Consider the following 27,014-nt stretch of genomic DNA (forward strand, 5'->3'; position numbering starts at 1 on the left):
GTTTATGTTATTTTCAATTTTTCCAATCGTAAACTGGCAACTAAATTATATAATCGGCCTGTGTTGGCAACGTAGTTACGTAATCGGCCTGCTGGTTGTTAACAAACATTAAAGATTGAAGTAATTATCTTTCTACAGTTATCTTCTATTTTTTCCCCTTTTATTTATTCTTTTTGTAGAAAAGCTAGGCATGATTACGTATCTACATATCTTTATATCCTTAATCTATGGTAGACGTATTTGTCATTGTCATTTACGTTAGATACGTACTAATGTGCTATATAGGTATTTATTTATGTGTTTTTTCAAAGCGGCTGTCTTAGCTATTCATTCTTATTTCATTCATTTTGTAGTCTTATAAAAATTTTGGCCTAAACAATAAACTTATAATTACACTACATTATTGTATAATAATTTGATAAGTATCAAGTTTTATAGAATATGGAAGGATTTATTGAAGTAAATGAAATATCTGATTTTATTTCCTACATCCGTAGCGTAAGTGTTTACTTTTAGTTAATATTTTATATTTCTGTATTTACTGTTATTTTTGTACTTTGAGATGTTTTGATTCATATTATTGACATATTAGTTTTAAAACAAATGCACAGAATAATGTTATTTTATAATTAGTAAATTTATAGTGTGGTCTTAAAATGTAACAGATCGATTTTAAGCGACTAGGTTTCATCTTTAATGGATAAGAAGGTACCTAATTGATGGACTGCCGCAACGCGCATATTACGACCCTGACATTCGTATCCAGTGTATTATATTACGCTGAGTAGTTCATATTGACTAGGTCTATAATGGAATTCATTAGTGTTTATATTTATTACCTTTTATTAAATCAAATATTAAACATTTTAAATTAAATGAATTAAAAATGTTCAGTTACTGTTTTTAAAAGAATGCACTCAATAATTGCTTTATATAAATACTTACAAATACATTTTTTTGTACTTTCACTGTGTGGAGGTAAATAAATACATACAATAATATTATTAAGTACTGTTAGCAAACAAATATGAATCAGCATTTTTTATCTAAAATTGTGATTTATTTGAACATTTGTCATTGAGGCTTAGGTGGTGTTTTAAGCAAGTTTAAGGCTCAAGCAACTAAATTATTATAATATTCATTCATAAACATATTTATATATTTTATGTATTGTAGGCACATGTGACTATTCTTACAGACTCATAATATAGTCTATTGTTTTTGTGGTATACATATATATGATATTGTATATCAAGTAAGTCTAAAGTCCATACAATTTCAAATCATGCATATTTAAATTTTGTGTCAATAGTAAATTCTATAATGAAACATAGTATTGTTATCTATGTGTAATAAATTTGTGTTGGTTTTATTGAAGATAGCCACAAGTTATTTGCTCCTAAATGTATAACAATACAAAACAAAAAGTAAGTAAAGAAACATAAACATATCCACTTTTTTTCCAATAATGGAAGAATAAGCAGATTTCTTTCAGAGTATTGTCTAAAAGCTAATTATGTAATCAAGATTCATATTCTTTAATAATTAGAAGTGATAAATTATTATTATCATATAATATTTCCTTTATATTTATTTTTATAAGACCTAGTAAGAATAGGAAAAAAGTTGACAGCCCACCTGATAGTGGTAATTGTCACTTACACTCACAGTGAATTTACAGGGTAGGAAAATATATATATATATATATTCATAGCCAGATATTTGTCATGTATTTCCATTCTTAGGAAGGTGTTATATTTTCATACCCTGTAAATTCACTGCCATATTCCACTCTTAAACCAAAACAACCATATAAACACAGCTACTTCACATCAGAAATGTGTGGGACTGAGAAATCCATGTAGACAAGTTTTATATAAAGTCAACCTCTGTTAAATCTCATCACTCTTATTTTGTATTTTTTATGCAACTTACAATGGCTGACATGAATAGATATAAACCATAGACATTACTGAATATACTGTGACACACATGGTACCCCTCGTATCCTGCCTTTCCTATTTTACTACAAAGTTATACCTATATTTCCTATAATTTCAATATCACAGCCTACCTTTCAAACCGAAACAGCCATGCAAGCACAGTTGGTTTACAGCAAAAACATGAGTGGGACGGAAGTACTGAAGCAGACAATTTTTATATAGTCTCCCTCAGATATGTTGTATAGTAAAGTACATCCAATGCGTAGCTTATCTTCTCTCAACATGTCCTGTATTGCTTCTTTTTTCAATAACTTATTACTATTTTTTTAAACTAACATTAATTATGTATATAAAGGTTACCTGCAATTGTGAACATATTTCTTTTTATATCATTGCCTGTTTTGTATTGACTTTGATATGATTAAAGTTGATGTTATTTTTGTGAAATAAAATCTTAAATTATTAGTGTACTCTCTACAAATTCAATTAAAAATCAACAGTAGTACTGTGCCTTATGTTGGTAGTTATTTAATCAGTCTAAAAAAGTCCTGTGACTATAAAGAACTACCAAATAATCATAATATTCCTCTTAAGTAATATTATCTTCCTTTAAACTTATTTTGTGTATTTGATATTTTGTATCATATCTATGAATTGTCATTTGCTGTATCATATCTTACAGCTCTTCATAAAGTCTATATGAAATTTGTATTTGTGGTATAACAATTTACATTCATTAAATTGTCGAATATCTATGTGAGTTTGTTTGTTTACTTCTTAGCGTCTTTGGTATGACCAGAGGGAGACTTTGTACAAAAGTCGTTTCCTTAGGCACCTTTGTCCCATTCATGTCTCTACCGTGAATCAGTTGTGTTTGCATGGCTGTGTTTCAGTTTGAAGGATGGGATATGGCAGTGAATTTACAGGGTACAGAGGAATAACACCTAAGTCCCCAAGAATGGCAACACATGGGGATATCATGAGCGAAACAGTACACTCTATTATGTCCATGGTACTGCTCATGTCTATAGAGGATGGTTTTATTTAATGGGTGATATTGGAATAGTAATCCCGCCTGCGCTATCGGTATACGCTGGCGAAGCACCAATGAGGGATGATAGGTGACGATAAAAGCAGGTCAGTTAGCTCATTGTGACGAATTCCACTAGAATTGTCCACGATGGTTTTCAGGGGGAACCACGTGGAGGTCGACCTGATAGGGGTGTATTGCTAGCAATGGGTTAGTTAGACTCCATTACGAATAATCCCTTATAGTATATATAAGTCAGTAGTATAAGTGAGCTAGTTTGCCATTCTAAGCTGCATAAAAAATGATGGAATAGGATATAGGCTACTTTTTTTTATCTCGGTGAAAGTTAAAAATTTTTAAAAACTAGTATATATTTTTTTATTACAAGAATAATATTTGGTTGCGTCGTCATTGTTTCAGATTGAGTGGCGTGATCCGTGGCTAATTGCTTTGTTGTCATTCCATGTTCTAATTACTGTCACGTGTTTTTCAACCAGAAATTATGGCAACTTTCAAGTGATTCTCTTCATCATACTATGTAAGTTTTTTTTTTTAATTTTCGGCTAGTGTTCTTGTATGCTTGTATTGCTATTGTGATTTCTTTGCTGTTATTTGATAAGTTCACTCTTATATTTAAATACTCAAAAATTTCAACTACAACCAAATCAATATGAGACTAACACGAAAGTAAACCATGTTGATTACAAAAATAATTATCAAAATTAGCTTATAACGACCGAAGATCTAAATAAAAACAAAGAAATTCCAACAGCCTAAACGTAATGATGAATTAAAAAATAAATCATAAAAAAAACTTAGGTATTTAATATTATTAGGTATTTCATTCTATTCAAAATACATATTTCATATAATATTAAATGCTATAATAATATATTATATATTTTTATAGCATTTAAATTTATGTTTATCTTTAGGTGTAAATGTATGTCACTTATCAGTTACAATATTATTTCACTTTTTACTCGAATACGATATGATATGAGAAAAATAAATGGTACTAAATTAACGTACCAAAATAATTAATTATCTTTTTTTACCAAAATGTTTAATTTTAGTATTATGTATTTATAAAAATTAGTTTTTCCATTATACTCATCTAATGGAACGTAGTAACCGTCACGTATAAACATGAATTGCACCATGGACGCACATGCACACAATTATATACTGTTATGCTTATGACGCATTATGTATGGTAATGCGTAAGGCAGGCTGAGACCTTTGGTGTTATCTTCCCCTGTAATTTTATTTCTCTACCTATTTGACATTTTGACATTAAATACATGTGGAACCGTTTTATGTCCTTGTTGAAATAATTGTGTATGTATAATATTACATCAAAGATTATTAGCTAAACGTAAATTATGGTTTATTGACTGTACTAATTTTTGAGTATCAAAATCGGTATAGCTATTGAGCGATGGTCAAAAACCACCTAGACAGATAGTTTTTATTGCATTTGCCAATTTCCATCAATTGTATAAGCTTCAATCGGAAGCTACTATTAGAGCGAGTACAACATAATCGTCGAAGTAACTCTACCTCGTACTTAGGTACGTGATTTTGTTTGTGTACGGGATAAATTTAATCTATCTTTCTGTATCCCAAATATTGCGATCAGGCCAAATTTCCTAAGGCTTCGTTAAGAAGTTAAAACTTAAAGAAACTTTTACGTTTATAATGTTACTAGGGATTATATTTAGATTCATTTTAGATTATGGCGACGTCTTAGATGTGACGGAAAGCTTACAAAGTTTAGTGATTAAATTTATTTTTAGAACGACCATATCTTTAAATTTCACGATCGTTTAAAGTGGATCCCAATCTGACTTTGTCATAAGATACATCAGGTTATGTATATGGATCTGTTCTTTATAAAATTTTGAATAAACCTAATTCCTCTACCTATCTTCGTTTCCGATTTCAATTGTTTACATTCAAGGTAGTCCCTGTATAGGTTTTTAAAAAAAAAAGATTAAAATAACATTACATACATTATTTATGTATTCTTTATATATATTTAGGTTTGTTTATATAAATATTATTTATGTAACTATAATTATTTTTTGTATATATCTAGTAGTGTTGTGTGTAATTGATATTACTCTATTTTTGAGTGCTATAATGAATACAGATTAAAATTAAATGAAGGTTTTAAATATAAATTTGTATTTAACATCATCACGTTTCAGTACTCCTGGTATATTTTTCGGAAAGCATAAACGAAGTGGCAGCCAGGAATTGGGCACTATTTTCCAGACAACAGTATTTTGATAGTAAAGGACTATTCATATCAGTCGTGTTCTCCATTCCTATACTGTTAAACTGCATGATAATGGTGGTAAGTTTATTTATCTTTTATTATTTATTTTTGTTTTATTTTTATTCGGTACAATTATCAGAAATCGTGATTAGTAACGATAATATATCTATAGATATGTCTTAAATTAATCAATTTACGTGAAATATCGTCAGTTTTTTATCAACCAATGAATCGAAAGATTTTGTAATGATTTTAATACTTAATATCAAGGTAACAAAACATCTTATGTATGATACTGTAACCTTGACGTTGCTAAGTAATTATGCAATAATTTTTTAGACTCGTATATGGCCTTGTACAAAATAACAATTATTTTCTTGTTTTATTATACCTATTTATTTGATGCATAAACATCTTTTAGAAAAATAAGACCTTAAAAAATAGCCTAACATGATAAAATCTATACCTAAAGGAATAACATGGGGGCAAACTTTACCGATTATAAAAAGTATTATCAAAAATTGCTTTGGAATTGCGGAAGATATCACATAACGTATAAAAACAATACTTGTCTTCAGACTCTGATTAATAATCAAATGGCAAACATAAAAAAATAAAATAGATAATACATAAGAAGCATTTTTTCTATATTGGTATTTCTTATTTAGTAAGGTAATCTTTGTTACCTTCTTCTGACATTTTCATTTATCATTCAACTTTTATTCTGACGCTATGCACAAAGAGTTCATGCGGCCTATGAGCGTATAAGTATACCGGCTAGCCGTTATTTTTAGACACCTGACCTAGGTTATCGTAGTATTTCGATTAATATTATATTGTATATATTACTTGTACTTTTAAAAGATGTAATATGTAATAACACCTTATAATATAAATTGTTCATTTGAGAATAAGCGCTGCTAAAAGACTGAGCTTGAAGAGAGATAGCTTTTCTCTCTGTTTTTAGTGACTGTATAATAGATTATTAGTTTTTTGCACAAGATGGAACTGTTCAAAGAATATGCTTATAAATTTTTAAAAGGCGTGCAGCGTACTGTTCTCGTATTACTAGTCCATGGTACCTCTCATGTCTATAGGCGACGGTTACCACTGTCCATCAGGTGGGCCGTGAGTTTGTTTGCCATTCTAAGTTGCATAAAAAAAAGTAGGTTTTTATGAGATGGTAGAGGGGGGGGGGGGTGGACTGTCGGCCTCTTTGTCTTTCTAATAATATAAAAAAATCACGATATATACTGCCGCTGTTTAGTTGTACTAACCAAGAAAGAAGGTTTTAAATTTTCACAAAATGTTGAGTACATTACAGTACAGAAAGGTGTTGAACATTTTGTGTAAAAATTTGATACCCATTTTGAATCTGTTATATACCTTGTGATGTGTAGGTATTATCTTAACGGACGTGCTGTATAATGGTGCTTCAACTTTATTTTCATTTATTATTTTTTTGAAAAATGTTCACAATCATGTGACTCTTTCGTTTCTTTCTACCACTTAGAACAGACTCTGTAAAGGTTGATGTTATTCTAATTTTACCCTAATGTATATATATTTTTTAATTGATGATTATGGAATGGTTACCTCACCTGCGCTACCGGTATACACTGGCGGGGCACCAGTGAGGGGTGATAGGTAAGCATGAAAAAGCAGATCAGTTAACCCATCGTGATGAATACACGAGGAATTCAGCACGATGTTTTCCAGGGAAAACCACGTGGAGGTCGACCTTATGGGGCATATAGCTAGCAATAGGGCTGATAGTCCGCATTAATAACAACCCCCCCCCCCCCCCCCAATGTATGTATTAGCTGCTAATACGTCAAGGTATTAGAATGATTACATATTATTACCCGTAAGTGTACTTAGAGTTGTGAAGGTTATATAGAGTTTGAAACGACCATTGACTGCTTGTACATCCGAATAATTGTTCATGGCAATATGCTACGATTCTATTACAATACGACTGACATAAATTATGAGCAAATTTGCTAATTTAATAAGCATGCAAATCTTTTGAATAAATTAACTCTTTCCATTACAGTTTTGTAAATAATATGTATAACGCGAAATATATTATTTAGAGCTAGATGTAGCTTCATTTGCGTTTGTGAAAATAACTTTTCATTTTAATTTTCTATAGTATTTTTTACAATGTTAATTAAAGTCAGTATTCAATAATAATCCCGTGTGGTTCCAGCATAGAATGGGCCACCCTTTTCTTACCCGTGGGTGTCGTAGGAGGCGACTAACGGAGCTTAATGGTCGATGGGTGGGTAACGGTCTTCCTTTAATAACATGACTGAGGGGGGGAAAATGGATTGTTATTAATGGAGACTAAGAATCCCATTGCTAGCAATATATCCAACCAGGTCGACCTCCTTACGGTTCCCCCTGGAAACTATCATGATTAATTGATATATAATGAATTCATCATGGTGGGCTGACTGGCCTGTTTTCATCTTCGTCGATCATCCTTCACTGGTGCCCCGCCAGCGTATCCCATTAGCGCAGGCGGGGTTACCACTACATTTTCATCCAATAAAAAAAAATAACATGACTGAAATCTAACTGAATTCAGTAGGCTTCGGTACTGAGGCGTTATTTCTTTACCTACCTTTTAGCCTAATATTTTAATTTGATAGTTTTCCGAAATTATTGTTTTATGGACCATTTTACAAACTAAATTTATGTTAATTTTTATTTAAATCTATTAGAAACTTTGTTCTTATTGATCTTAAACATTAATTTTTGGGTATGATATTAAATGAAAATTTTAGTTTTAGAGATACGTTTAGAAAAATGATGCCTCAGAATAGTCCCTAGTACCTGTGACTGGAAACTGAAAAAACCAATGGGAGAACAGTATTTTGAGACTAACAGATAATGAATAGTGAACTATGCAATTGTTACGACAAATACAATGATATTTAAAAAATATTGTACTTATAATCGATTACAGGGATCGTGGCTCTACCAATCAACACAGATAATGACAAATTTGAAGAAAGCCCAGCTAAGACAGCGTTTGAAAGAGATGAACATGAATAGAGAACAACTCCAGCATTTGAAGTCCCAGTGAACAGTGATGTAAGAGTCAATTAATATTATAGATAAAGATTGTGACACGGAAATATTTTTGCTATGGGATGCGGTGTGGCGAACGTTTTAGTCTAATGTTACCAAATTCAGTGATAAAACCTGTGTTACTGATATATGTGTGTAATTATTGAATGGACAGTCATAGGGGACGGGCGCACGTGTAGTGTCTTAGTTCGTCATTCTTGCCGAATATTATTCCTATATTTTATGCAAATTCGACATCGAGGTAAATATTACGCATCGCATTATATAAACACGACTAGGATTCTAATATTTAACTCTTCAATAGGGTGCCTACGCATAACAAAATCGTATTTTTTTTAATTAATTATAATAATCCTTTTAATTATATAAATAGACATAATTATAGCTAGAACATTGTTATGAAAGAATCAATTGTATTTTATCATCATTCAAACCATTCATTGTCCACTACTGGACATAGGCCAGTTTATTACATGTTTAATACATTTTCTGTTGCAGTAAAAGGTTTCACTCCTATTTCATGCTATACTTTATCATATTATCAATTTATTAATCACAGTGTATTGCTTTGTATGTCATACTAATCTTTGTGTGCAGTTTTATTTGTGTAGGTACTATACAATTTGTGACGTGATCAAAATCCTTGTAGGTTTCAGTGAAAATTTCACTTTTCTCCGTTTTTCTTCATAATATTTTGTGTCCTTACTTCCACTAATCAACACATTCAGTGTCGTACTTGCAATTTGTGATAGACAACTAGATAACGCCCATTTAGGAATATAAATTGCACGTCTTTATTAATGATCCATAAAATATAATTAGAAGTAGATGAAAAAATGACAGATTCATTTAAAAATAGGCTGCAATGCAACATTGTTTACTTGCTCGCAAATTGTTTCTTGAAATCTCATTTTTCTTATTTATTTTTTCTACTCTATATGACTCTATTTCATACGTTTCGGATTTCGGGAGCCGGTGTTAAAACGTCTTTTCGTTTAGGCTGCAGGGCCGATGCCGGATGCTGTCGATAATTCTCATAAATATCTGCTTACTTTACAGTTGGGTAAAAACTTACAAGGGAATATTGTTATAGGAGCTAAGACTATAACGTTAGCGTTTGTACTGATAGAAACGCTTATCTAGTTACTTGTCTACAGACACCGGTCTTGGCGTTCTAGATGGCATTTCCAGATGTTTCGAGAACAGGGTAACTTAGTTTGTGAACCAGACGATTTGTTTAGTGAGTGTTAGAAATTTATTATGGACGTTGATTTTTTAAAAGTTAATTTTTAAAGTAATACGGGAGTGTAATATATACGTATATATGTAAGTCGTTCAATCTATTTTGACTTTATCATGTTGAAGGACTTGCAACTTAATGACGACTACATTAATGTTTTTTTCAAAGGTCAACAAAATATTCTTGACATTTCACATTAAAATTAACATGAGTAAACGCAACTTAATTTTTGTGTTTTTTTTTTTTTTAATTAATGTTGAATAATGTTAATGCGGCAATAATATGATCAGCTATAATATAAAGTTATGTGATCACAATATGATCGATTATCTATCTATTCGAAGCAGAAATATTTATTAATCTATAATTTCAATATTTCTTCAATACTAATAGTGGGTAGTAGGAAAAAGCAGTAACGGTATGCTCGGTTCAGTGTATGTTCTTTTATTAGGTTAGACAAATGAAAATGTTTTATTTTATTAATTTGTCATATAGACAACTACTTTTAACATGTGCAATAAACTCTAATATTATTCCACTGTAATTTTTTGCATTTTATATATTTATTACTTAATCTAAAATTATTTAATGGCTAAAAGTGTTCGTTGTATTTGAATTCGAATTATGAATCGTGTGACAAAGAAAGGGGACTTAAAAATAAGCTAAAGGGTTAAAACACATCATCTTGCTACGATACGATATAAATATGGTGTCATTAAGTGTATATAAAAGAAGTTGTGTCCCGCAACTTCGCTCATGGTCGCGTCGTGATGTTGAATAGTTTTCCAAAATTCTAAAGATTAATGCACACATATTGCCCCTGGTATTGCAGACGTTCATAGGCTACGATAACCGCTTACCATCAAGTGGGCCGTATGCTTGTATATACTTTCTTATATACTATAATATTTTCGCTATAGCAGCGTTTATCAATATGCACCAGATGACGTCTTTGTACAGATTTTTTGTACCTCTGTTCTACTTTCAGCCGATATGCAGCTGTATTGACACGACTATGTTTCAGTTTGTATTATGAAATATTGCAGTGAAATTACCAGGGCCTTATACCTTAGGAATCACTATAGACGTATATTCTTGTATATCTATAGAGTTGTGGAGACGTTTGGTCTATAGATGTACCTAGAATTAAATTATAAAGAGTAAATTGAATTAGATTTGGTGTTGCCAATTTTATTAAAATTATTTTACTTTATTGAAAATTTATATAACTTGATACAAGAGCCGTATCCGGCACTATAAATAGTAAACATAAGATAACGTGTCGTGTTTATATATCTGTCTACAGTTCGAGGCAACGTTGATGTGTTTTCGCCCTTAAATAGTCTCATTTTAATTATTTTTAAGTTTGTTAGTAATTATACATGCATTTGGATTTAAAAGGTTAATATTTACGACTAAAACTACTTACGATTATTAGAAGTGCAGTTTACTATATATTCATAGATAAAAAATGCAAAAAGGGAGACTGTACAAAAGTCGATTGCTTGGGTACCTCTGTTCCATTCGTGTTTCAACCGTGAAGCAGCTGTGTTTGCATGGCTGTGTTTCGGTTTGAAGGGTGGGATATGGCGTGAATTTACTGGGTACAGAGGAATAACAACTGAGTCCTCAAGAATGGCAACGCATGGGGGTTATCATGGGCGAAAGAGTATACTCTGTTATGTCCATGGTACAGCTCATGTCTATAGGCGTCGGTTACCACTATCTATCAGGTGGGCCGTCAGCTTGTTTGCCATTCTAAGTTATATAAAAAAAAGTATAACGTAATTATGGTTAATTTTACTAAATGTATATTTTCAAAATTCAACATAACTTACCCAATATAAAAGTACGTTAATATTGTAACAATAAACACACTGTAGATACTCTGAATAAATAAATATATAACTTTCCAGCTAAGTGTCTAGCTAATGAAATTAATTACAACCTTCATACAAAAATTGGGCAATTAAACATGGAAGAGGCCTAAGGATTAATGTTCACGTAAAGTATTCGCATATAATATCCAAAAATCAGTACTAAATCAACGAACATTACTATGCTAACACGTTTATCGTCGTTTAACCACTCGTAACTGGCATTTATAAAATACTATCTTTAAACCGCGACTGTGTCTGCGTGACCACGATATGTTTATTAACCGGAATAAAAAATCACCTATATCCTTCTCCATCTCTTATAGTACGTGTTAAGTATACACGTATATTTTATAATGATTGGTTAAGCCGAAGTTATAACTTTTTTTTATGTTACCTAGCGAAATAATTTTGCTTCAGTAAATTCAGAAATTATTTTAAAATCAACTATTTACATTTTGGTTTCATCGTATTTGGAAAAAATTTTGAATAAATATTTTATAATAATATCAACACATGTTTTACTGAATTAGGTGTTTGCAGAAGTTCATATAATTGGTTTCTTCATTAGATAAAAACTAAACAAAATAATTGTAATCAACTAACCATCAATACATTCGTCTATTTGCGGTCAATATCGTAACAACAAACTAAGTTTTAAAACTTAAGGTAGCTTAGGCTTCTTTTAGGAATCAAATATAATTTATAATGACAACTGATCCGATAATCATTATTATGACATGCTGTTTGCCATTTTTGTTTATGTACCGTAACGCCAATGAAAAAAAAAAAAAAACAAATTGTTTGACCGAAATTGAGTAGGCTGTACTGTTTGTTTTTCTATTTTCATGATTCGTGTGTTTTGTAATTTTTAATAGTAAGTATTACATACTTAATCCGATTTAGAATATAGAAAACATTTTAGTTTTTTTTATTTATATTTTTATTTCGTTTGACATATTTTAATGTTCGTTAGGGGTGGGTAATATAATATAATATAGCAATATCTATACTTATTACTTACAATATCTATGTATTGGTCCCATAAGGAATATACTAAAAGTCTGTTATCTAATATTATTTTTTGGATAACAGACTTTTAACATATTCGAAAACCGATATCCGCTCTATATGGGCGATATTACAATGGGTGACGAACTTTTTTCCGCCATTATAGATCCAGAGTAACCTGATATATAGATATCGGATTGGTATACATATTATCCATGCTTAAGTTCATTTATACTATTATGTATGTTTTGGTCCTATTCTCTAGTTAACAAATTTAAGAAATTTGACTCAGATTGTTTTATATACTTGTCTTTGTGTTCGTTTTTTATTGTTGATTATTAATTATTAGTTTAAATATGTCAAATCCTAAATAGAGGACATGTAGGTACGTACACACACGAATAATAAGCGTAATGTCCTATTGCAATATTATTAGGGTTCGTTTTTAAATTTCAACTACTAGTCCTATCACTAATTTTGATTGTCCAATTTCATGTTCTTATTACGAACGCTTGGTATTGGCTATTGAAAATGGTCTCATCATTCTATCTCGTGTCTAATCAGATATCAGTGACGCTTATCAAATAATCACATGCGATAAATATAGATTAGGTACACGACTGTAAATAAATCTGCTTTCGTATAAATAAATCATGTTTTATAGGTCATATATCTGATGGTACATTGTAAAGGTTGCTAAAACACTATTTGATAGTTTATCTAATATATATTCATATTGTTTGCGCCTAACAGGTCGATACACTTACAACACAACCAGATAAAATGTTTTTTTATCTATTACAAGGTTAGAAAGAATCACGCCTTAGTAAAACTTAAAATGCATACAGTATATGTTAGATAGATTATTTGAGAGTAGGTATAAAAGGAATTTTTGAAATGTCCCTCTTATAATTAGAGCGGTAAATTTTTTTTTTATAAAATCAATAACGAAACATAGCTTGTAAAAACGCTCTCCATATAAATTCAATGGATATACACGTGAAGATAAAGTATCTGAAAATACTATATATCTGTAGATAATATATCTTATTCCCATACATAACATAGTATCTGCACCTTAATTGATGGTCTATAATTATAGCCGTTTTTATTTAAGTTGTAATGAAGTAATTACATGAAATAGCATTGTCATTCTGTGACCTCTTTTTATAAATGATGAATATGTGATATATGGTTGGTGCAATTGTTACATAAATTAACCTAGAAACCGGTTGAAAGTATAAAATGTAATTACGTTGACATAATGGATTTTTCATTTTCACACTCGTTTGCGTTTTTTAATAAATATTAACATATCACGTGAGGCGATTATGGTATGCGTCCGCTGCACATATGTATAGTGTGAATGGGCGAATATTCACAAAGGTCATTCGCGTGTAATATAACAGTTCAAAAACGAACATTATATCAGTAATGTTATATAATATCATCATGTTACATGAATCTATTCGTTCACATATATGGGTGAGCATTAACTGCGATCCATATGAATCCATCTCCAAATGGATCAATGGGCTAATTAAAATCCACACAGATTTGACGTCAATTTATAATTATAATAATATAATAGTATTTAATAGTCATAGTTCATAGGTATTGCAATTATATTAATTATGTACACTTGCTCGATTACTCTGATAATTGTTACAATATAACCTAATTCGAACACACTTTCAATTGCCTCAACTTATACGGCCTTTTGCCCGACGGCGTGGACAATATTAGTAATATAATAGACAACAGTTATCATATAAATTAGTGCCATAGTTTAATAATACGCTGTAGTGTTATTATATCTTTATCTATTTAGTCTCGAAATGTGTATTAATTTAATAAATTTTATTTTACTTTTATAGTACACAAGTGTGACCCTATGTTTTTCGTTTATGCTTGATAATCAATTTCTGCGATGCTGTGAGTTTATTTAAGAGGGCATACTTTCTAAAAATCTCATCACCGTCGTCGATTGTTAATTTTTGTAGTTATTCATTTATTATTATCATTTTAAATGAGTGATTCGAACAATAACAAAAAATATCCTATTTGTAGTTGCCATATGGTAACACTTTAAATGTAAACGTTCCAAATAGAGTTTATAAACACAGTTCTAATAAAATTATTGAATATTATTTTAAATTTTTATTCTAAGTAAAATGATAATACGTGATGAATGTAAAAAATTGATAAACAATCGCGACATTATGGTCTTAGTAAAGACCAATTCTTAGGGTGAGTATTTACTGCAACCGTGCAAATGTAATACAACAAATAATTTTACATGAGCATTTTTTTTTTTTCACTATAATCACATCTTAACGTATTCAGATTTCATGTAATGTTCGATTGCGATCTGTTACGTTACACGCGAATGCTTTTAGTGAATACTCACTCTTAAGTTATAAAAGCTTTAGTAGAATTTAATAAATGACGACGCTAGTTAATCTTTTTCCCAGAAAAATAAACGCTATTTTGCTTTTTAAATTTATTAATTATGATTGTAATTGTTGTAAAATATATATGTTTCGTAATTTGATAATTTTTAATATTATGTATTAGAAATAATTTTAGTTTTTTTTTTAATTCATAAATAAAAGGACGTGCCTAAACAATGGTAATAAATTACTACCATATATTGACGTCCATCGCTTAAGAATATTGTTATCAATTAATATATATTTAAGAGAACGCGTTGCTTTTGAGTAACAAATGGAAGACTGAGTCGTAGTGTGATTATGTGGTTACTGGGAGTCATTAATTTAAGTTTAATATTTGCCTAGTTACTTAAATACTATGTATGTAATTTGTATTCTGTGAACCATTGTAGAAGTCTGCCAACATTAACGCAACATTATAAGACATTTATTGGACCACAGCACGTATTTCTTTCTTATTTAACTATCTTACTAATCAAATAATATATGGATACATTTATCACAGAAACTATATTAAGATTAATTATTAATAAAAAAAGAAAATAGTGACGTCGATTCTGAGGTTACATTACTTAAACATATTTATTAACTTACAATTTTAATTTGATAGTTTAACAAAGTTATTGTGGTATAGCTCATCTAGAATTAAATATAAAGGAGTTCGACGCAATATTACAAAAAAATTAGTTATTAATCAATTTGCTATTTTTTTTATTTTAATGATAGAGAATAATGCTTCAGAATCGACTCCATTGTGCTGGTACACAATGCTTTCAAGTGGGCTTTCAATGGAAGTTTTATCTGATGCTGATGGCCAGCTAATCTCAAAACCTTTTATTGTTTGTTGGCATATTTTGTTTTCTTTAAGTATAATTTGTGTATACATAACAAAAGATATAGCAATAGCATAATCTTATTTTGTTTAAATAGGCTCGCAGATTGAAGACTAATACGTATGATTATTGAAAAAATACAAGAGTCTATGGTTAATTTTTATCATCGATAAATGTCAATGGATTCTTTTTTTGAGCTTTGGAAAAGGAAAATTCGGCAAAAATCTTGGTATTTAAATTTACCTATCAATGACTATGAATGTATCAGTAGACTCATGTCCAACTAGGTTATTAGATCCCAATAAATTATTAAATTTAATATAATTTCAATTGCTAATAAACGGCGCCTGTGAACATCTACATAATATTTATCTATCTGTGATATTTATCGAATTCCGGAAAAGAAGACCACTTTTGAAAATTTTGCCACTATTCGCAAATTAATATAATACTGGCCAAGAAAAGCCAGTTTATTAAATGCCGACGATTAATGAAAAAGTTTTTTTTTTTTTATTGTTTTTCCTTATTGGGTATATCAACTCGATCGAATACTTGACAAATTTACTAAAATTGTGGAAAGAAAGTTAATGATTTAGAGAAATTTTAAAAAAATACTTAAGCTTGACTAAATGTAGTTAAAAAAAAAAAAAAAACTAAAGAAATTGGCATATTTATTTATTACTTCGGAGGCTCGAAATCTCGGCAAATACTAAATAAATTTACATTTTGTGTCTAATTTTAGATCTATTTATTGGTATTCGGGATCAAACATGGACTCAATTTATTGAAAAGTATGCGGAGGTTAATCAAAAATGTATATTGAATGGAGGCCATTCAAAGTTACAATATCATACGTATGTGTATGTTGATGTGCGAACCTCGTATAATTATTACCTACGTTATCTGTAGATTAATTGGCAGTGAGACGTTTCTTGCGGTAGGAGAGAGTATCTAACATAATAGTAAACCTAACTACAAAATATAGAACACAATTTTATTCATTAATTTTTGGTTACTTAATAAAGCCTTGACACCATTTAAAAAGAAATTTACATAGATATACAAAAAAGTTTAAAGGCAAATAATTTAGTATTGACCCCAACGGGTCAATACTAAATTATATATAATTATATAATATAAAAAGTCAACACTTTTCGTATAAATTTAAGGTACCCGTGCGATCTTTATCACTCTATGGTGTAAGGTTTATTGAACCAGTGACCGGAATATATGTATTGACCGGGATAAAATGTAGCCTATAACTCCATGCCATATAGTATGTGTATACAAAATTTCATAGTGGTTAAGCCGTTAAGGCATTAACAGGTAACAGATAAACACGCTTTTAAATTTTTAATATTAGTATGAAAGTAAGAATGATACATGTCTTGAGATTATGTACACACAAAAAATTGCGATACGTCGTGGGTTACATTTAACATATACATACTACAAAGTACTAAATTATTCTATGATTTTCATACTCCTTACACTACATGTCGTCATAGTCGTAGAATACTGACGGATCTTTATATGTAATCTTTGTCAGATCCGTCAGTATTCTACGACTATGACGATGTATGAGTATTTTAAATGTCTAGCATGTGTTTATAGCTCGCAGTCCTTCCTCATCGATACCTCAGAAAACGTCTCGTTTAATGTACTATAATTTATGTATTTATTTTTAAAGTTTATATTGCATTACTAATATAATAAAGGAATTGAACGCAGTTCGTTTTTTTATTTTATATATGTATTATACCAATCTACATATTAAAATTCATTATTATCTATGGAATTTATATTTTTAATTTAATTAATAGCAATATATAATTTACTAGATCTTATAATTTATTAATCATTCCTAGAATTTTAATTTGAGGTATTTTATTATTCACAACCAGTAAAATTTACATTTATTATATAATAAACTACTTTGCATACTCGTTGTTAAACTGTACCGTTAATTTTTTTTTTTGTCCTATGATACTGACTTGTATTAATTCGTTGGTCTTGACAGCTTTTCTGAACTTATTTACAGAATAGCTGCAGATATTCCTAGAAATGCTAGAAAATTTTTACCACAGATAGCCCCTTCATGTATGAAGATATTTTCGATGCTTAAAATTATAGATTAGTTTTTTATTTTAATATTATTTTTTTAGAAAATAACTAATATCATCTTGACTAATAACAAAAGGTGAAAGGTAAAGACCATGGAATGTAATTAATTATTATGAAAAAGTGGTGTCTCCTAACAAGCATTTTTGCTTAACAGGAGATATTATTATGGTCTTGCCTAAACAGGGACATTATATGCCCATGAATTCTCATGAATTGCTTAGGTCGTATATAATGTACAATTAGTAACTAATTTGCATTATCCTATTTTATTATTAACACGTCCAATTATTATACTATTTTCATTGTCTACAATTTAATCTAGACCATTTAATACTATCTTCTCTTTGACTTCTTTCATCATTAGTTTGACCAAATTCTCCAGATCCACTTCAGGCTTCCAGTTCCAGTCGCGACGTGCTTCGCTGTCATCAAATACCTGAGGCCACGAATCAGCTAAAATATTAAATGAAACAAAATACAAATATAAGTTTGTGTTCCACAAAAAGCCGTCGTTAATTGTGGCAAAACCAGTTATTTTCATTTAACAACTAAATTGCTGAATCGATTTTAATAAAATTTCTATGGGATCAATCTGTAGGTATATTTTTCGGATAAAAATATCCAAATTGGTTTATAACTGACAAATTAATTAATACTGAATAGAGAACCTCCTTTTTAAAGTCGGTTGAAAATAAACTAGCTGACCTGACAAATATTGTTTTACCACCAACTGGGCTCATTTTTTTTTATCGGAATAAAAAATATCCTATATTTCAAGTCTGAGCAAAGAATACACATTTAAAAATTTCATTAAAATCGGTTGAGTGATTTCGGAGATTAGTGTGAATGTTAATGAGTACTTACATTATGCTACGTCTATGGCGTGAATGAAACTAGTATTATGAGGGTTTTTTCTATGGTCGTCACAATGGATAACATATTGAATTACTTACCAATATCTTGCCTACTATCAGGTCTATATGTAATCTTCAAATCTGATACGTGACGTGACATGGCTGCCACTAGTTCTTCAGGTGTGAAACTCATGGAGGTTACATTGTACACTCTCCTGACTAGTTTCGAATTAGGCACTTCGAGGAACTCTGATAATGCTCTAAGAGCATCCTTCACGTGCATCATGGGAAGCCTGGTGTCTGGTTTCAAGTAGCATTCGTATTGCCCTTTGCGTAGGATATCATGGAAAATTGCTATGGCATAGTCTGAAAAAATACAAATAGAGATGACTATATTCACTTAATGGAACAATACAACACAGAAAAAGGGATTTAAAATCCGTAATGAAAACAGTTCTATTCGTGGTATTCAACGGTTTACGAGGAAATACCAAAGAACTGTCTAAAGATCGTGAATTCGAGTCGAAAACTTTATATACCTAAGGTGATTTTTAGCAAGTGCGATTTTTTGTTTAGTTTCGAGTCTTCAGAAAAGCCGATGTCTTTAGAAAGTATTCTATAATAGATTTTTAAGCTTTCCTTGGGATTCGAAATTGAAAGAACTCTTGATAAGTCCATCGAAATTGGACAGGGGTTGCACATGTTATAAATGACCTAATAGAACTTCCTATCTTTTCAGTTGTAGGAAATACCGTTAAGAAACCAAATATTAATCATTGATTTCTCTTGCAAAGTTATTCTAATATTCTCAGGGAAATGACGGTATTATCATCATCATCATATCAGCCGTTAATTGTCCACTGCTGAACATAGGCTTCCCCCTAAGGATGATTTCCCAGTAGTTGCTACATTCGGCGAATGGGTTGGCAACCGCAATTATTACTATCCCTCAATCATTCTGTTCTCTTAGTCGATATTTACGATACCCATGAAAAAAGAAATGAAATGATATCTTATTTCATTTCTTTTTTCATGTCAAGTGTTAAATTTACCACAAAAAACGATCGGAAAATCTAAAAACTATTATATCTGTATGCAGTCAGTTATAACATATTTCAAGTTATTAAAAGTGTAGAGATAGGGATCTAAATATTACTAGTAACTGGAGTTTAAGTACTTAAGAAAAATATTATTTTGGCAATAGAGTTCAAGATCCGAAAAGTTCAAAGCTCATAAAAGATCACACATCTAAAATTTATGTTACAATGTTAAGTATACATTATATATTACTTTATATGTATATGTATTCACATTTTATAGGTTCGACTTGGTGTGACCTTATAACTATATACGTAATATAAATGTATTTTATTTATTAAATAACAGATGTTTTCATAAGTATTGTGTATAGTGAACGCAAATATACAATACATGGATCTATACACAATTGTCTTACATTTACATACATAGCAATAATAATAACAATTGTTACCTAAAGAAATTAGTAGATAAGATCGATAGGAGTTAGCCTAACCCCCGCTGTTGAGCACAGCTCTTTGATTTATGCAAACAGTCATACCCGAAAAGTGTACAATATTTAACTGTTAATCTTGATTTTGACATGTTTTGTATCACCTTAAAGGGATTAGCGAGCGAACTTTGTACTAAAGCAATTTATAAAATAAAATAATTATTTTTTATTTTGTTATATAATATATATTACTATTTAATATTATAATTTTTTTTTTATGTTTTTTTTTACTGTTCCCTCAGGTCTTGTCTTTAAGACATGGGAGGATATTTTTATTTGCTGGTCAAAAAGATTTTTTTTTTTTTTTTTTTTTTTTTTACCTAAGTAGAATTCAAGATACCATCATTTTTACAAAACAACATACGAGAACGATTTCATTGTGTTACGAACTAATATGAAAGTTAATGGATTGTTCTTGATTAAAGAAGTTAATTACTGTAACATGCTTACCTGTTGTACCGCCGCCGGGTGGGTCACTTGATATAACTCCAGGAAATCTTAAACATCTGAAGTCCAAACCGAATTTATAGAAATAGTATTCACCCAACAACTCCGCGTGTACTTTGGAAACTCCATATATTGTTCTAGGTCTTTGCACAGTTATATTTGGAGTAGGATTTCTAGGAGAATCAGGGCCGAACGCACCTATTGTACTTGGTACAAATATTCTAAGTTTATACTGTTTCGCTAATTCTATGACGTTATGCATTCCTTCTATATTCACTCTTACTGCTAAAGGAACATTTTGCTCCCCAATTGCACTAAGTAAAGCTGAAAAATGTATGAGCCAATCGACTCTGTGGTCCACTACAATTTTCTGTAAACCTTTAAAATCTAAGATGTCTACAAAAAGATATGGCCCGTCGTTAACAATTTCGCTTGTTGGTTTGATTATATCGGAGAGAATGACGTTGTCCCTGCCATATTTTCCGCGAAGATACTTGGCACATTCCACACCTAATTGACCTAGGCCACCTGTAATGTAAAAAAATAAAATATAAGTAATCTTGTGCATTTGGGCCGTCAGCTTGTTTGCCATATTCCATGTTTATATTAAAAGTTAGGCTTAGTGTTCCGATAGAAGTGTAATACCCACAGTGCTTGTAATATGGGTATTGGGGGAAAAGGTATTGTCAGTAATGGAAATCTGACAATTCTATTGCTAGCACTATACCCTATCAGGTCGACCTCCACGCGGTTTCCCCTGGAAACCATCTTGATTGATTCTTTATGAATTCATTCTTTTCTATCTCATTTCTCACTGGTATCCCGCTAGTGTATACCGATAGGGTAAATGGGGTTAACATTCTATCATTACATATTAAAAAATACTATGGATATTTGACTTTTGACACACATACTTAGGTACTTTTTTTTTTGTAAACACTAGTAAAACGCCTAGAGTTATAATCATCATCATCATATCAGCCTTTAAATGTCCACTGCTGAACACTCGGCAGGCGGATTGGCAACCGCATTTAGACTTTAGAAATATTTGAAGAGGAATGCTGCTGCCCATCCCTAGTCCTCCCTTAGTCATCTCTTACGACGCTCACACCACGGGAAAGAAAGGGGTGGCTTATTCTATGTTGGGACCACACGGCCAAATCAGAGTTATAAAAGGATTGATACAAACATTTATATTATTCTTAGATAGAACTCAGTATCTTCAGTATGTTAGACTCGTACATCAGCAAGCACGTGTAACGTACAATTGTTCAATTGTTGAATTTAAACAATAGGAGCATAAAACAGCTGAACCGATTTTCGTCAGATATGACTGTGACTTCAAGTTTGTATTATATAAATACCAAACAGATAAACCAATTTGCTCAAATTCAATTTGGCAGTACTGAATAAAATTGAAAAGATTTTTGTTAAACAATTGTTTTGAAGTCATTGTAAACCATGTTTGAATTTGTGGGCTATAATTATAATACTTACATATATAAAATAATTTGTACTTATGTGTGTAGAAACATAAATTTGAAATGATCTTATTAAGTTATTGTAGAATATTATGTACGCTGATATTCAAAGCGTGTTCACTATCACTTCATACAATGTCTACCGAGATTTAAATCAAAAGTTAAGGATTTTTTAAATGTAATTTTTAGTTGTTTTTATATTTATATATTGTCATGTATTTATGCAGGCGTATATATATATATATATAGTATAGATATAGTATAATATAGTATATGATATATATATGCTTTATACCTATTTATGCCACATTCTAATTATATATATTTCTTGTATAAATTATTTCAAAGAGAATTAGAATGTGGCATATATAGGTATAAAGCAGGTATATGTAGTACGTACTCATATGTAGCAATGACAAAATTTAAATTCTCAAACTTTGCATAGATTTACTTTTTTTTAAATTAAATGAAAGTAAATATAATTCGAATTGCACTTTCAATTTTATCAACCTAAAGTTTCTGTGAATAATTTCTAGGCCTTGGATGGCCTTAGGTTCAAAACAATTATTATTTGTTACAACTTTATTTGTGGCTGTGTAATTTTATCTGTGAACAATTCTCTACTATTAAATAAAATGACAGGCAAACGTTGTGTAAAGTTACTTGTAAGTAGAAGAAACGAATTTAAATTAATTGCAAGGATACAATGGGTGCGAGTGGCACAGGACTATTCCTTGTGGCGGTTTATGAGGAAAAACTGCGAGAGAAGGGATTGTTAGCAATAGGGTTAAACACTGTTAGCAATATGCCCTATTAGGTCAACCTCCATACGGTTCCCCCCGGAAACCATCATGGTTGATTTTTGTGGAATTCGTCACGATGGGCTAACTGACCCGATTTCGTCCTCACCCGCCATTTTTCACTTATGCTCCGCCAGCGTATACCAATAGCGCAGGCAGGGTTTATATTCTATTTTCACCCATAAAAAAGTAGACTATGAATAATAATAATAATAACAGTCTTTATTGAATAATAAATTACATATATTTAGTTAGATCTACTAACCACCGAACTAGGCCTTGAATGGATTATATATGGTGTCCATGATAAAATAAGTAAAACCTAGTTCTTATTTCTCACTGTTGTTTGTTTGTTATTATATAATTAAGACGTAGTATTATTGTGCAAGTTTATATAAGGTATTTACTTACATTATAAACGCACCGTGTTGTTATAATTCCATGTTTACTAAAATGCAATAATAATGGGTAATTACGTCCATCAACGTAATAAGATACCTATGCAATCACGAGAAAGTGCTGATTCAATATTATTGTATTTATGATGTTATTACTTTTTATATACATCTACAAACATATTATTACATATGTTGTTTTAGAAAAACCAAGCTAACGTAGCTGATGGAAAATTCTTTTTTTACTTGAATGAATATACCTATTTTAGATTGATCCCACGTAGTACGTTCTATGGGTCCTATAGATATTTCATTAAAATCAGTTCAGTAACATGGTTTTTAAATCAAAATAACTGGTTTTGTCACAATTGACGTCGGTGTTTTTTGCAGAGCAAAATTTACTTGTGGAAATATAAATAGCACTATACCAGGTGTCGGCAACCTGCGGCTCGCGAGCCATATGCGGCTCTTTGGATATGAAGCTGCGGCTCTTTTGTTCCATACACAAATACGATTTATTTTATATATTTATGCAAGTACTATTTATTGTTGACAAGAAGATTTTTTGCGGCTCTTTAAAAACTTTGAAATTTTGTAAATTGTAATTTTTGACTCTTCCAACTGAAAAGGTTGCCGACCCCTGTACTATACACATGTTGTCTCGATCTTGTTTATGTTTATTATTGTAATGACACAACGACAATGCTTAAGTTTGTTTACGTGAGAGAACCGGACTATCCACTATTGAGTTATTTGTATTTACGAGGAACCAGTGTTTTTATCTCATTTAGTACTTTCGTAACGGAAATATAGAAATAACATAAATATTTACAATATGTAATTTTATATGTGACAATACTGTTGGCAGTGGCAGGTCAATTTATAATGTTCGAATGTGAACCAACATTGCAACCTTTTTTTTTAAACTTAGAATGGCAAACAAGCTGACGGCTCACCTGATGGACAGTGGTAATCGTCGCTTACAGACATGAACATTACCATAGACATAACAGAGTATCTTTTTTAATAATAAGTTAATAGCTTTAAGGACATACGGAGTCGCACTCGCCCCCATTATTATAGTGAAGCTGAAGAGCATAATATATGCAATTGTTTGACACGATATCTTCCCTATAGAATGTGGAATAATAGCTTGCTGCTCCTATGAGGTATTATGGGAATGATATGCTAAAACATCGACAGAGTGCCATGCAATATTTTAAAGGAGAGTACGTACTGGAAATATATGTCTTGATCACGTATATTTATATATTGTTGACATTCCATACTACATAAATTTCCTAAAAATTTTTTATAACTTTTCTAATGCGAATTAGTAAGAATGGAAAGGGAAGTAAGGTTGTTAATAATGAGGATTAGCTAGCAATATCAAGTCAACCTTCTTGCGGTTTCCCCATGTAATCATTATCATTAATCTCTCAACATTGCATTATCATCCACTAAACAAAAAGAAAGTAAAAGTGGATGCCTTTCCTGATTCCGTATTCTCGAAGAAGTACAATCATTACGTTTGTAGTAATTTTCTAGGCAAACGTGCTCCATCTTTGATCTTATTATTATATTAAACTAGTTGTATTGCGCGGCTTCGCCCGTGGTCGTATCGTGATGTTGAATAGCTCACTTTTCGAGAAATAAGCAAAATGGTAATTCCAGACAATAGTGCGTCCAAACAAATAAAATTTTCCCGCATTATTATATTAGATAAAAAAAAAATTAATACTCTTTAATAGTGTAACTAATAGATATTTCATAATTTTGAATTTCATTGTCACTTAATGAAGTTTGTTTGAAGAGATATCCCAAATTCGAAAATAAAAGAATAAGTAATAAAGTCGTATGTATTATATTACTATAATAGTGTTATTTACTTCATTTAGAAGGTACGGTGTTATTCACTTGTTTTTATTCTCATTTATTAGTTATTAAATTTGTTATGATATTTTTCTATAAAACTCAGCTAAACGCTAAGTTAAATTCCCCTAGGGCGTGTATGACTTTACTGCTGATTTTGTTAAAGTGTTACACTTGAGAGTAAGAGTCACAGCTGTGTAAATAATAGTTACACAAAACCTACCTACCTAGATCCATATATCCTCGATATTGGCATTCATAACACAAAACAATAATTTAAAAAAATATTCAAATGTTGTCAAATATGTAAGCTAGAAATTGATATGTTTAGGTAGGTAGGTAAGTAAACCTATCTACCAATGCCTATTAGTCACTACTGTAAAAAATTGCTTACTCACTTGCTCGAGAGCGAGTTATAAATCAAATTCTATATTATATAGGTTTTATGATTTTATTTCTAGTGATTAAATAAAATGTTTAATACTTTTTTATGTATACAAGTATATAATGTATAGCAAATTTATATTATATTAATCTTACCATAATTATATCGAAGCATTACAGTTCTGAAATTCACTGCAAACAGTTTTTTAAATTTATACTCAGCGCAATCTCTTAAAGAATATATTTTACTTTTCATTTCTATCTGTAAACTTGTCCTTCTATTGAGCACGTTCAAAAGTAATTTACAACTAGAACAAGATACAATAAGAACTTACCAGTAATTAGTATTTTCGGTGACTTCTTTTTTAAAGCATCTACAGAATACCGTCTAATTTGTATCACTGAGTTCTTGCAAAAATTTCTAACCAACATCATGTTAATTGTTTTAATTTAAATTGTAGACAAGTTAGCACGATATATTGGCTTGTAACAGAAAATGTTAGTACAGAAATGGGGCCTGTTTCGATAGGCGCAAAAACTGGTTGTGCGGCAAGCTCTACGTAAATATTAAATCGTATGAGCAGACGTAAGTAGAATGAAGCCTGCTCGATAGGCTGCTGACATAATGTACCTTAGCACGGATTGTATTGATGCCGGTAGGTCTGTCTTTACGAATGTTGACTTTTGTGTTCATGGCATTGGATGATTTACGCGGATGGCAACCACGTGCAGAATATGATATTCCGGTAATTATAATACCATCCGTGACTCTGTTAATCGCGATTTTTCAAACGTTGAAATGTTACATCTATTATATAATATTCAATTTAGTTATATGTTTATATGATTTGAATATCTTCTAGCATTACACTACATGGTTTATGTTTCTACACATGTAGAGTAGTGACTCTGCCTGTATATGGTACATATTACTCACGAGTAAACAGCAGCCGGGATTTTCTAAAAATTTGGTGTACCTAAACTTTAGGACATTTAAAACTATTTCTTAACAAAGCGGAACTCGTAGGCAGAACAGTTTGTTCGTGGACATGCTATGCCTACAACTACGTCTGTAAATATTTTTACACTTACCTATAATTTGGTCCACATTAGCTATACTATGCAATTTATAATTTATCAAGCTTATCGAATCGATCACTGGTAGTGGGTACATACCTATTTGTGTAATATCGACGTTTGTGTAAAACGATTTTTTTATACAACTTAGAATGGCAAACAAACTGACGGCTCACCTAATGGAAATGGTAATCGTCGCCTATAGACATGAGCAGTACCATGGATATAACAGAGTATACTGTTTCGCCCATGATACCCCCTATGCGTTGCCGTTACTGA

The 27,014-nt window shown here is 30.7% G+C and overlaps 3 protein-coding genes across 3 annotated transcripts in view; 2 read left to right on the forward strand and 1 right to left on the reverse strand.

The window, feature by feature from the left end:
- The first annotated feature begins 280 nt into the window (after nucleotides 1-280).
- Nucleotides 281-17,929, forward strand: LOC113516717 (transmembrane protein 18). The gene is made up of 4 exons (XM_052901986.1): nucleotides 281-498; nucleotides 3,394-3,511; nucleotides 5,187-5,335; nucleotides 8,232-17,929. The coding sequence occupies exons 1-4, from the start codon at nucleotides 442-444 to the stop codon at nucleotides 8,349-8,351; spliced, it is 444 nt and encodes a 147-aa protein (XP_052757946.1). The 5' UTR covers nucleotides 281-441; the 3' UTR covers nucleotides 8,352-17,929.
- LOC113516719 (protein artichoke) overlaps nucleotides 8,239-27,014 on the forward strand; it is a 36,593-nt gene continuing 17,817 nt past the window's right edge. Inside the window, exon 1 of the mRNA XM_052901985.1 lies at nucleotides 8,239-8,359. The gene's annotated coding sequence lies outside the window, so the exon portion shown is untranslated. The remainder of the gene's footprint in view (nucleotides 8,360-27,014) is intronic.
- Nucleotides 16,425-26,457, reverse strand: LOC113516718 (L-threonine 3-dehydrogenase, mitochondrial). The gene is made up of 4 exons (XM_026901180.3): nucleotides 25,994-26,457; nucleotides 20,730-21,254; nucleotides 18,848-19,114; nucleotides 16,425-18,347 (listed from the first exon to the last, which is right to left on the reverse strand). Exons 1-4 carry the CDS (start codon nucleotides 26,091-26,093, stop codon nucleotides 18,208-18,210), a joined length of 1,032 nt encoding a protein of 343 aa, XP_026756981.2. The 5' UTR covers nucleotides 26,094-26,457; the 3' UTR covers nucleotides 16,425-18,207.

Source organism: Galleria mellonella, unplaced genomic scaffold (genome assembly GCF_026898425.1).
Source record: "Galleria mellonella isolate WM207_F2 unplaced genomic scaffold, CSIRO_AGI_GalMel_v1 utg83, whole genome shotgun sequence".
Lineage (NCBI taxonomy): Eukaryota > Metazoa > Arthropoda > Insecta > Lepidoptera > Pyralidae > Galleria > Galleria mellonella.

Coding starts and splice junctions, on each gene's coding strand:
- LOC113516717 (XM_052901986.1), top strand. CDS start 442: ATGGAAGGATTTATTGAAGTAAATGAAATATCTGATTTTATTTCCTAC. Junction 499..3,393: donor TTATTTCCTACATCCGTAGC/GTAAGTGTTTAC, acceptor TCATTGTTTCAG/ATTGAGTGGCGTGATCCGTG. Junction 3,512..5,186: donor GATTCTCTTCATCATACTAT/GTAAGTTTTTTT, acceptor ATCACGTTTCAG/TACTCCTGGTATATTTTTCG.
- LOC113516718 (XM_026901180.3), bottom strand. CDS start 26,093: ATGATGTTGGTTAGAAATTTTTGCAAGAACTCAGTGATACAAATTAGA. Junction 19,115..20,729: donor ACCCGGCGGCGGTACAACAG/GTAAGCATGTTA, acceptor GTATTTTTTCAG/ACTATGCCATAGCAATTTTC. Junction 18,348..18,847: donor TGATAGTAGGCAAGATATTG/GTAAGTAATTCA, acceptor TTAATATTTTAG/CTGATTCGTGGCCTCAGGTA.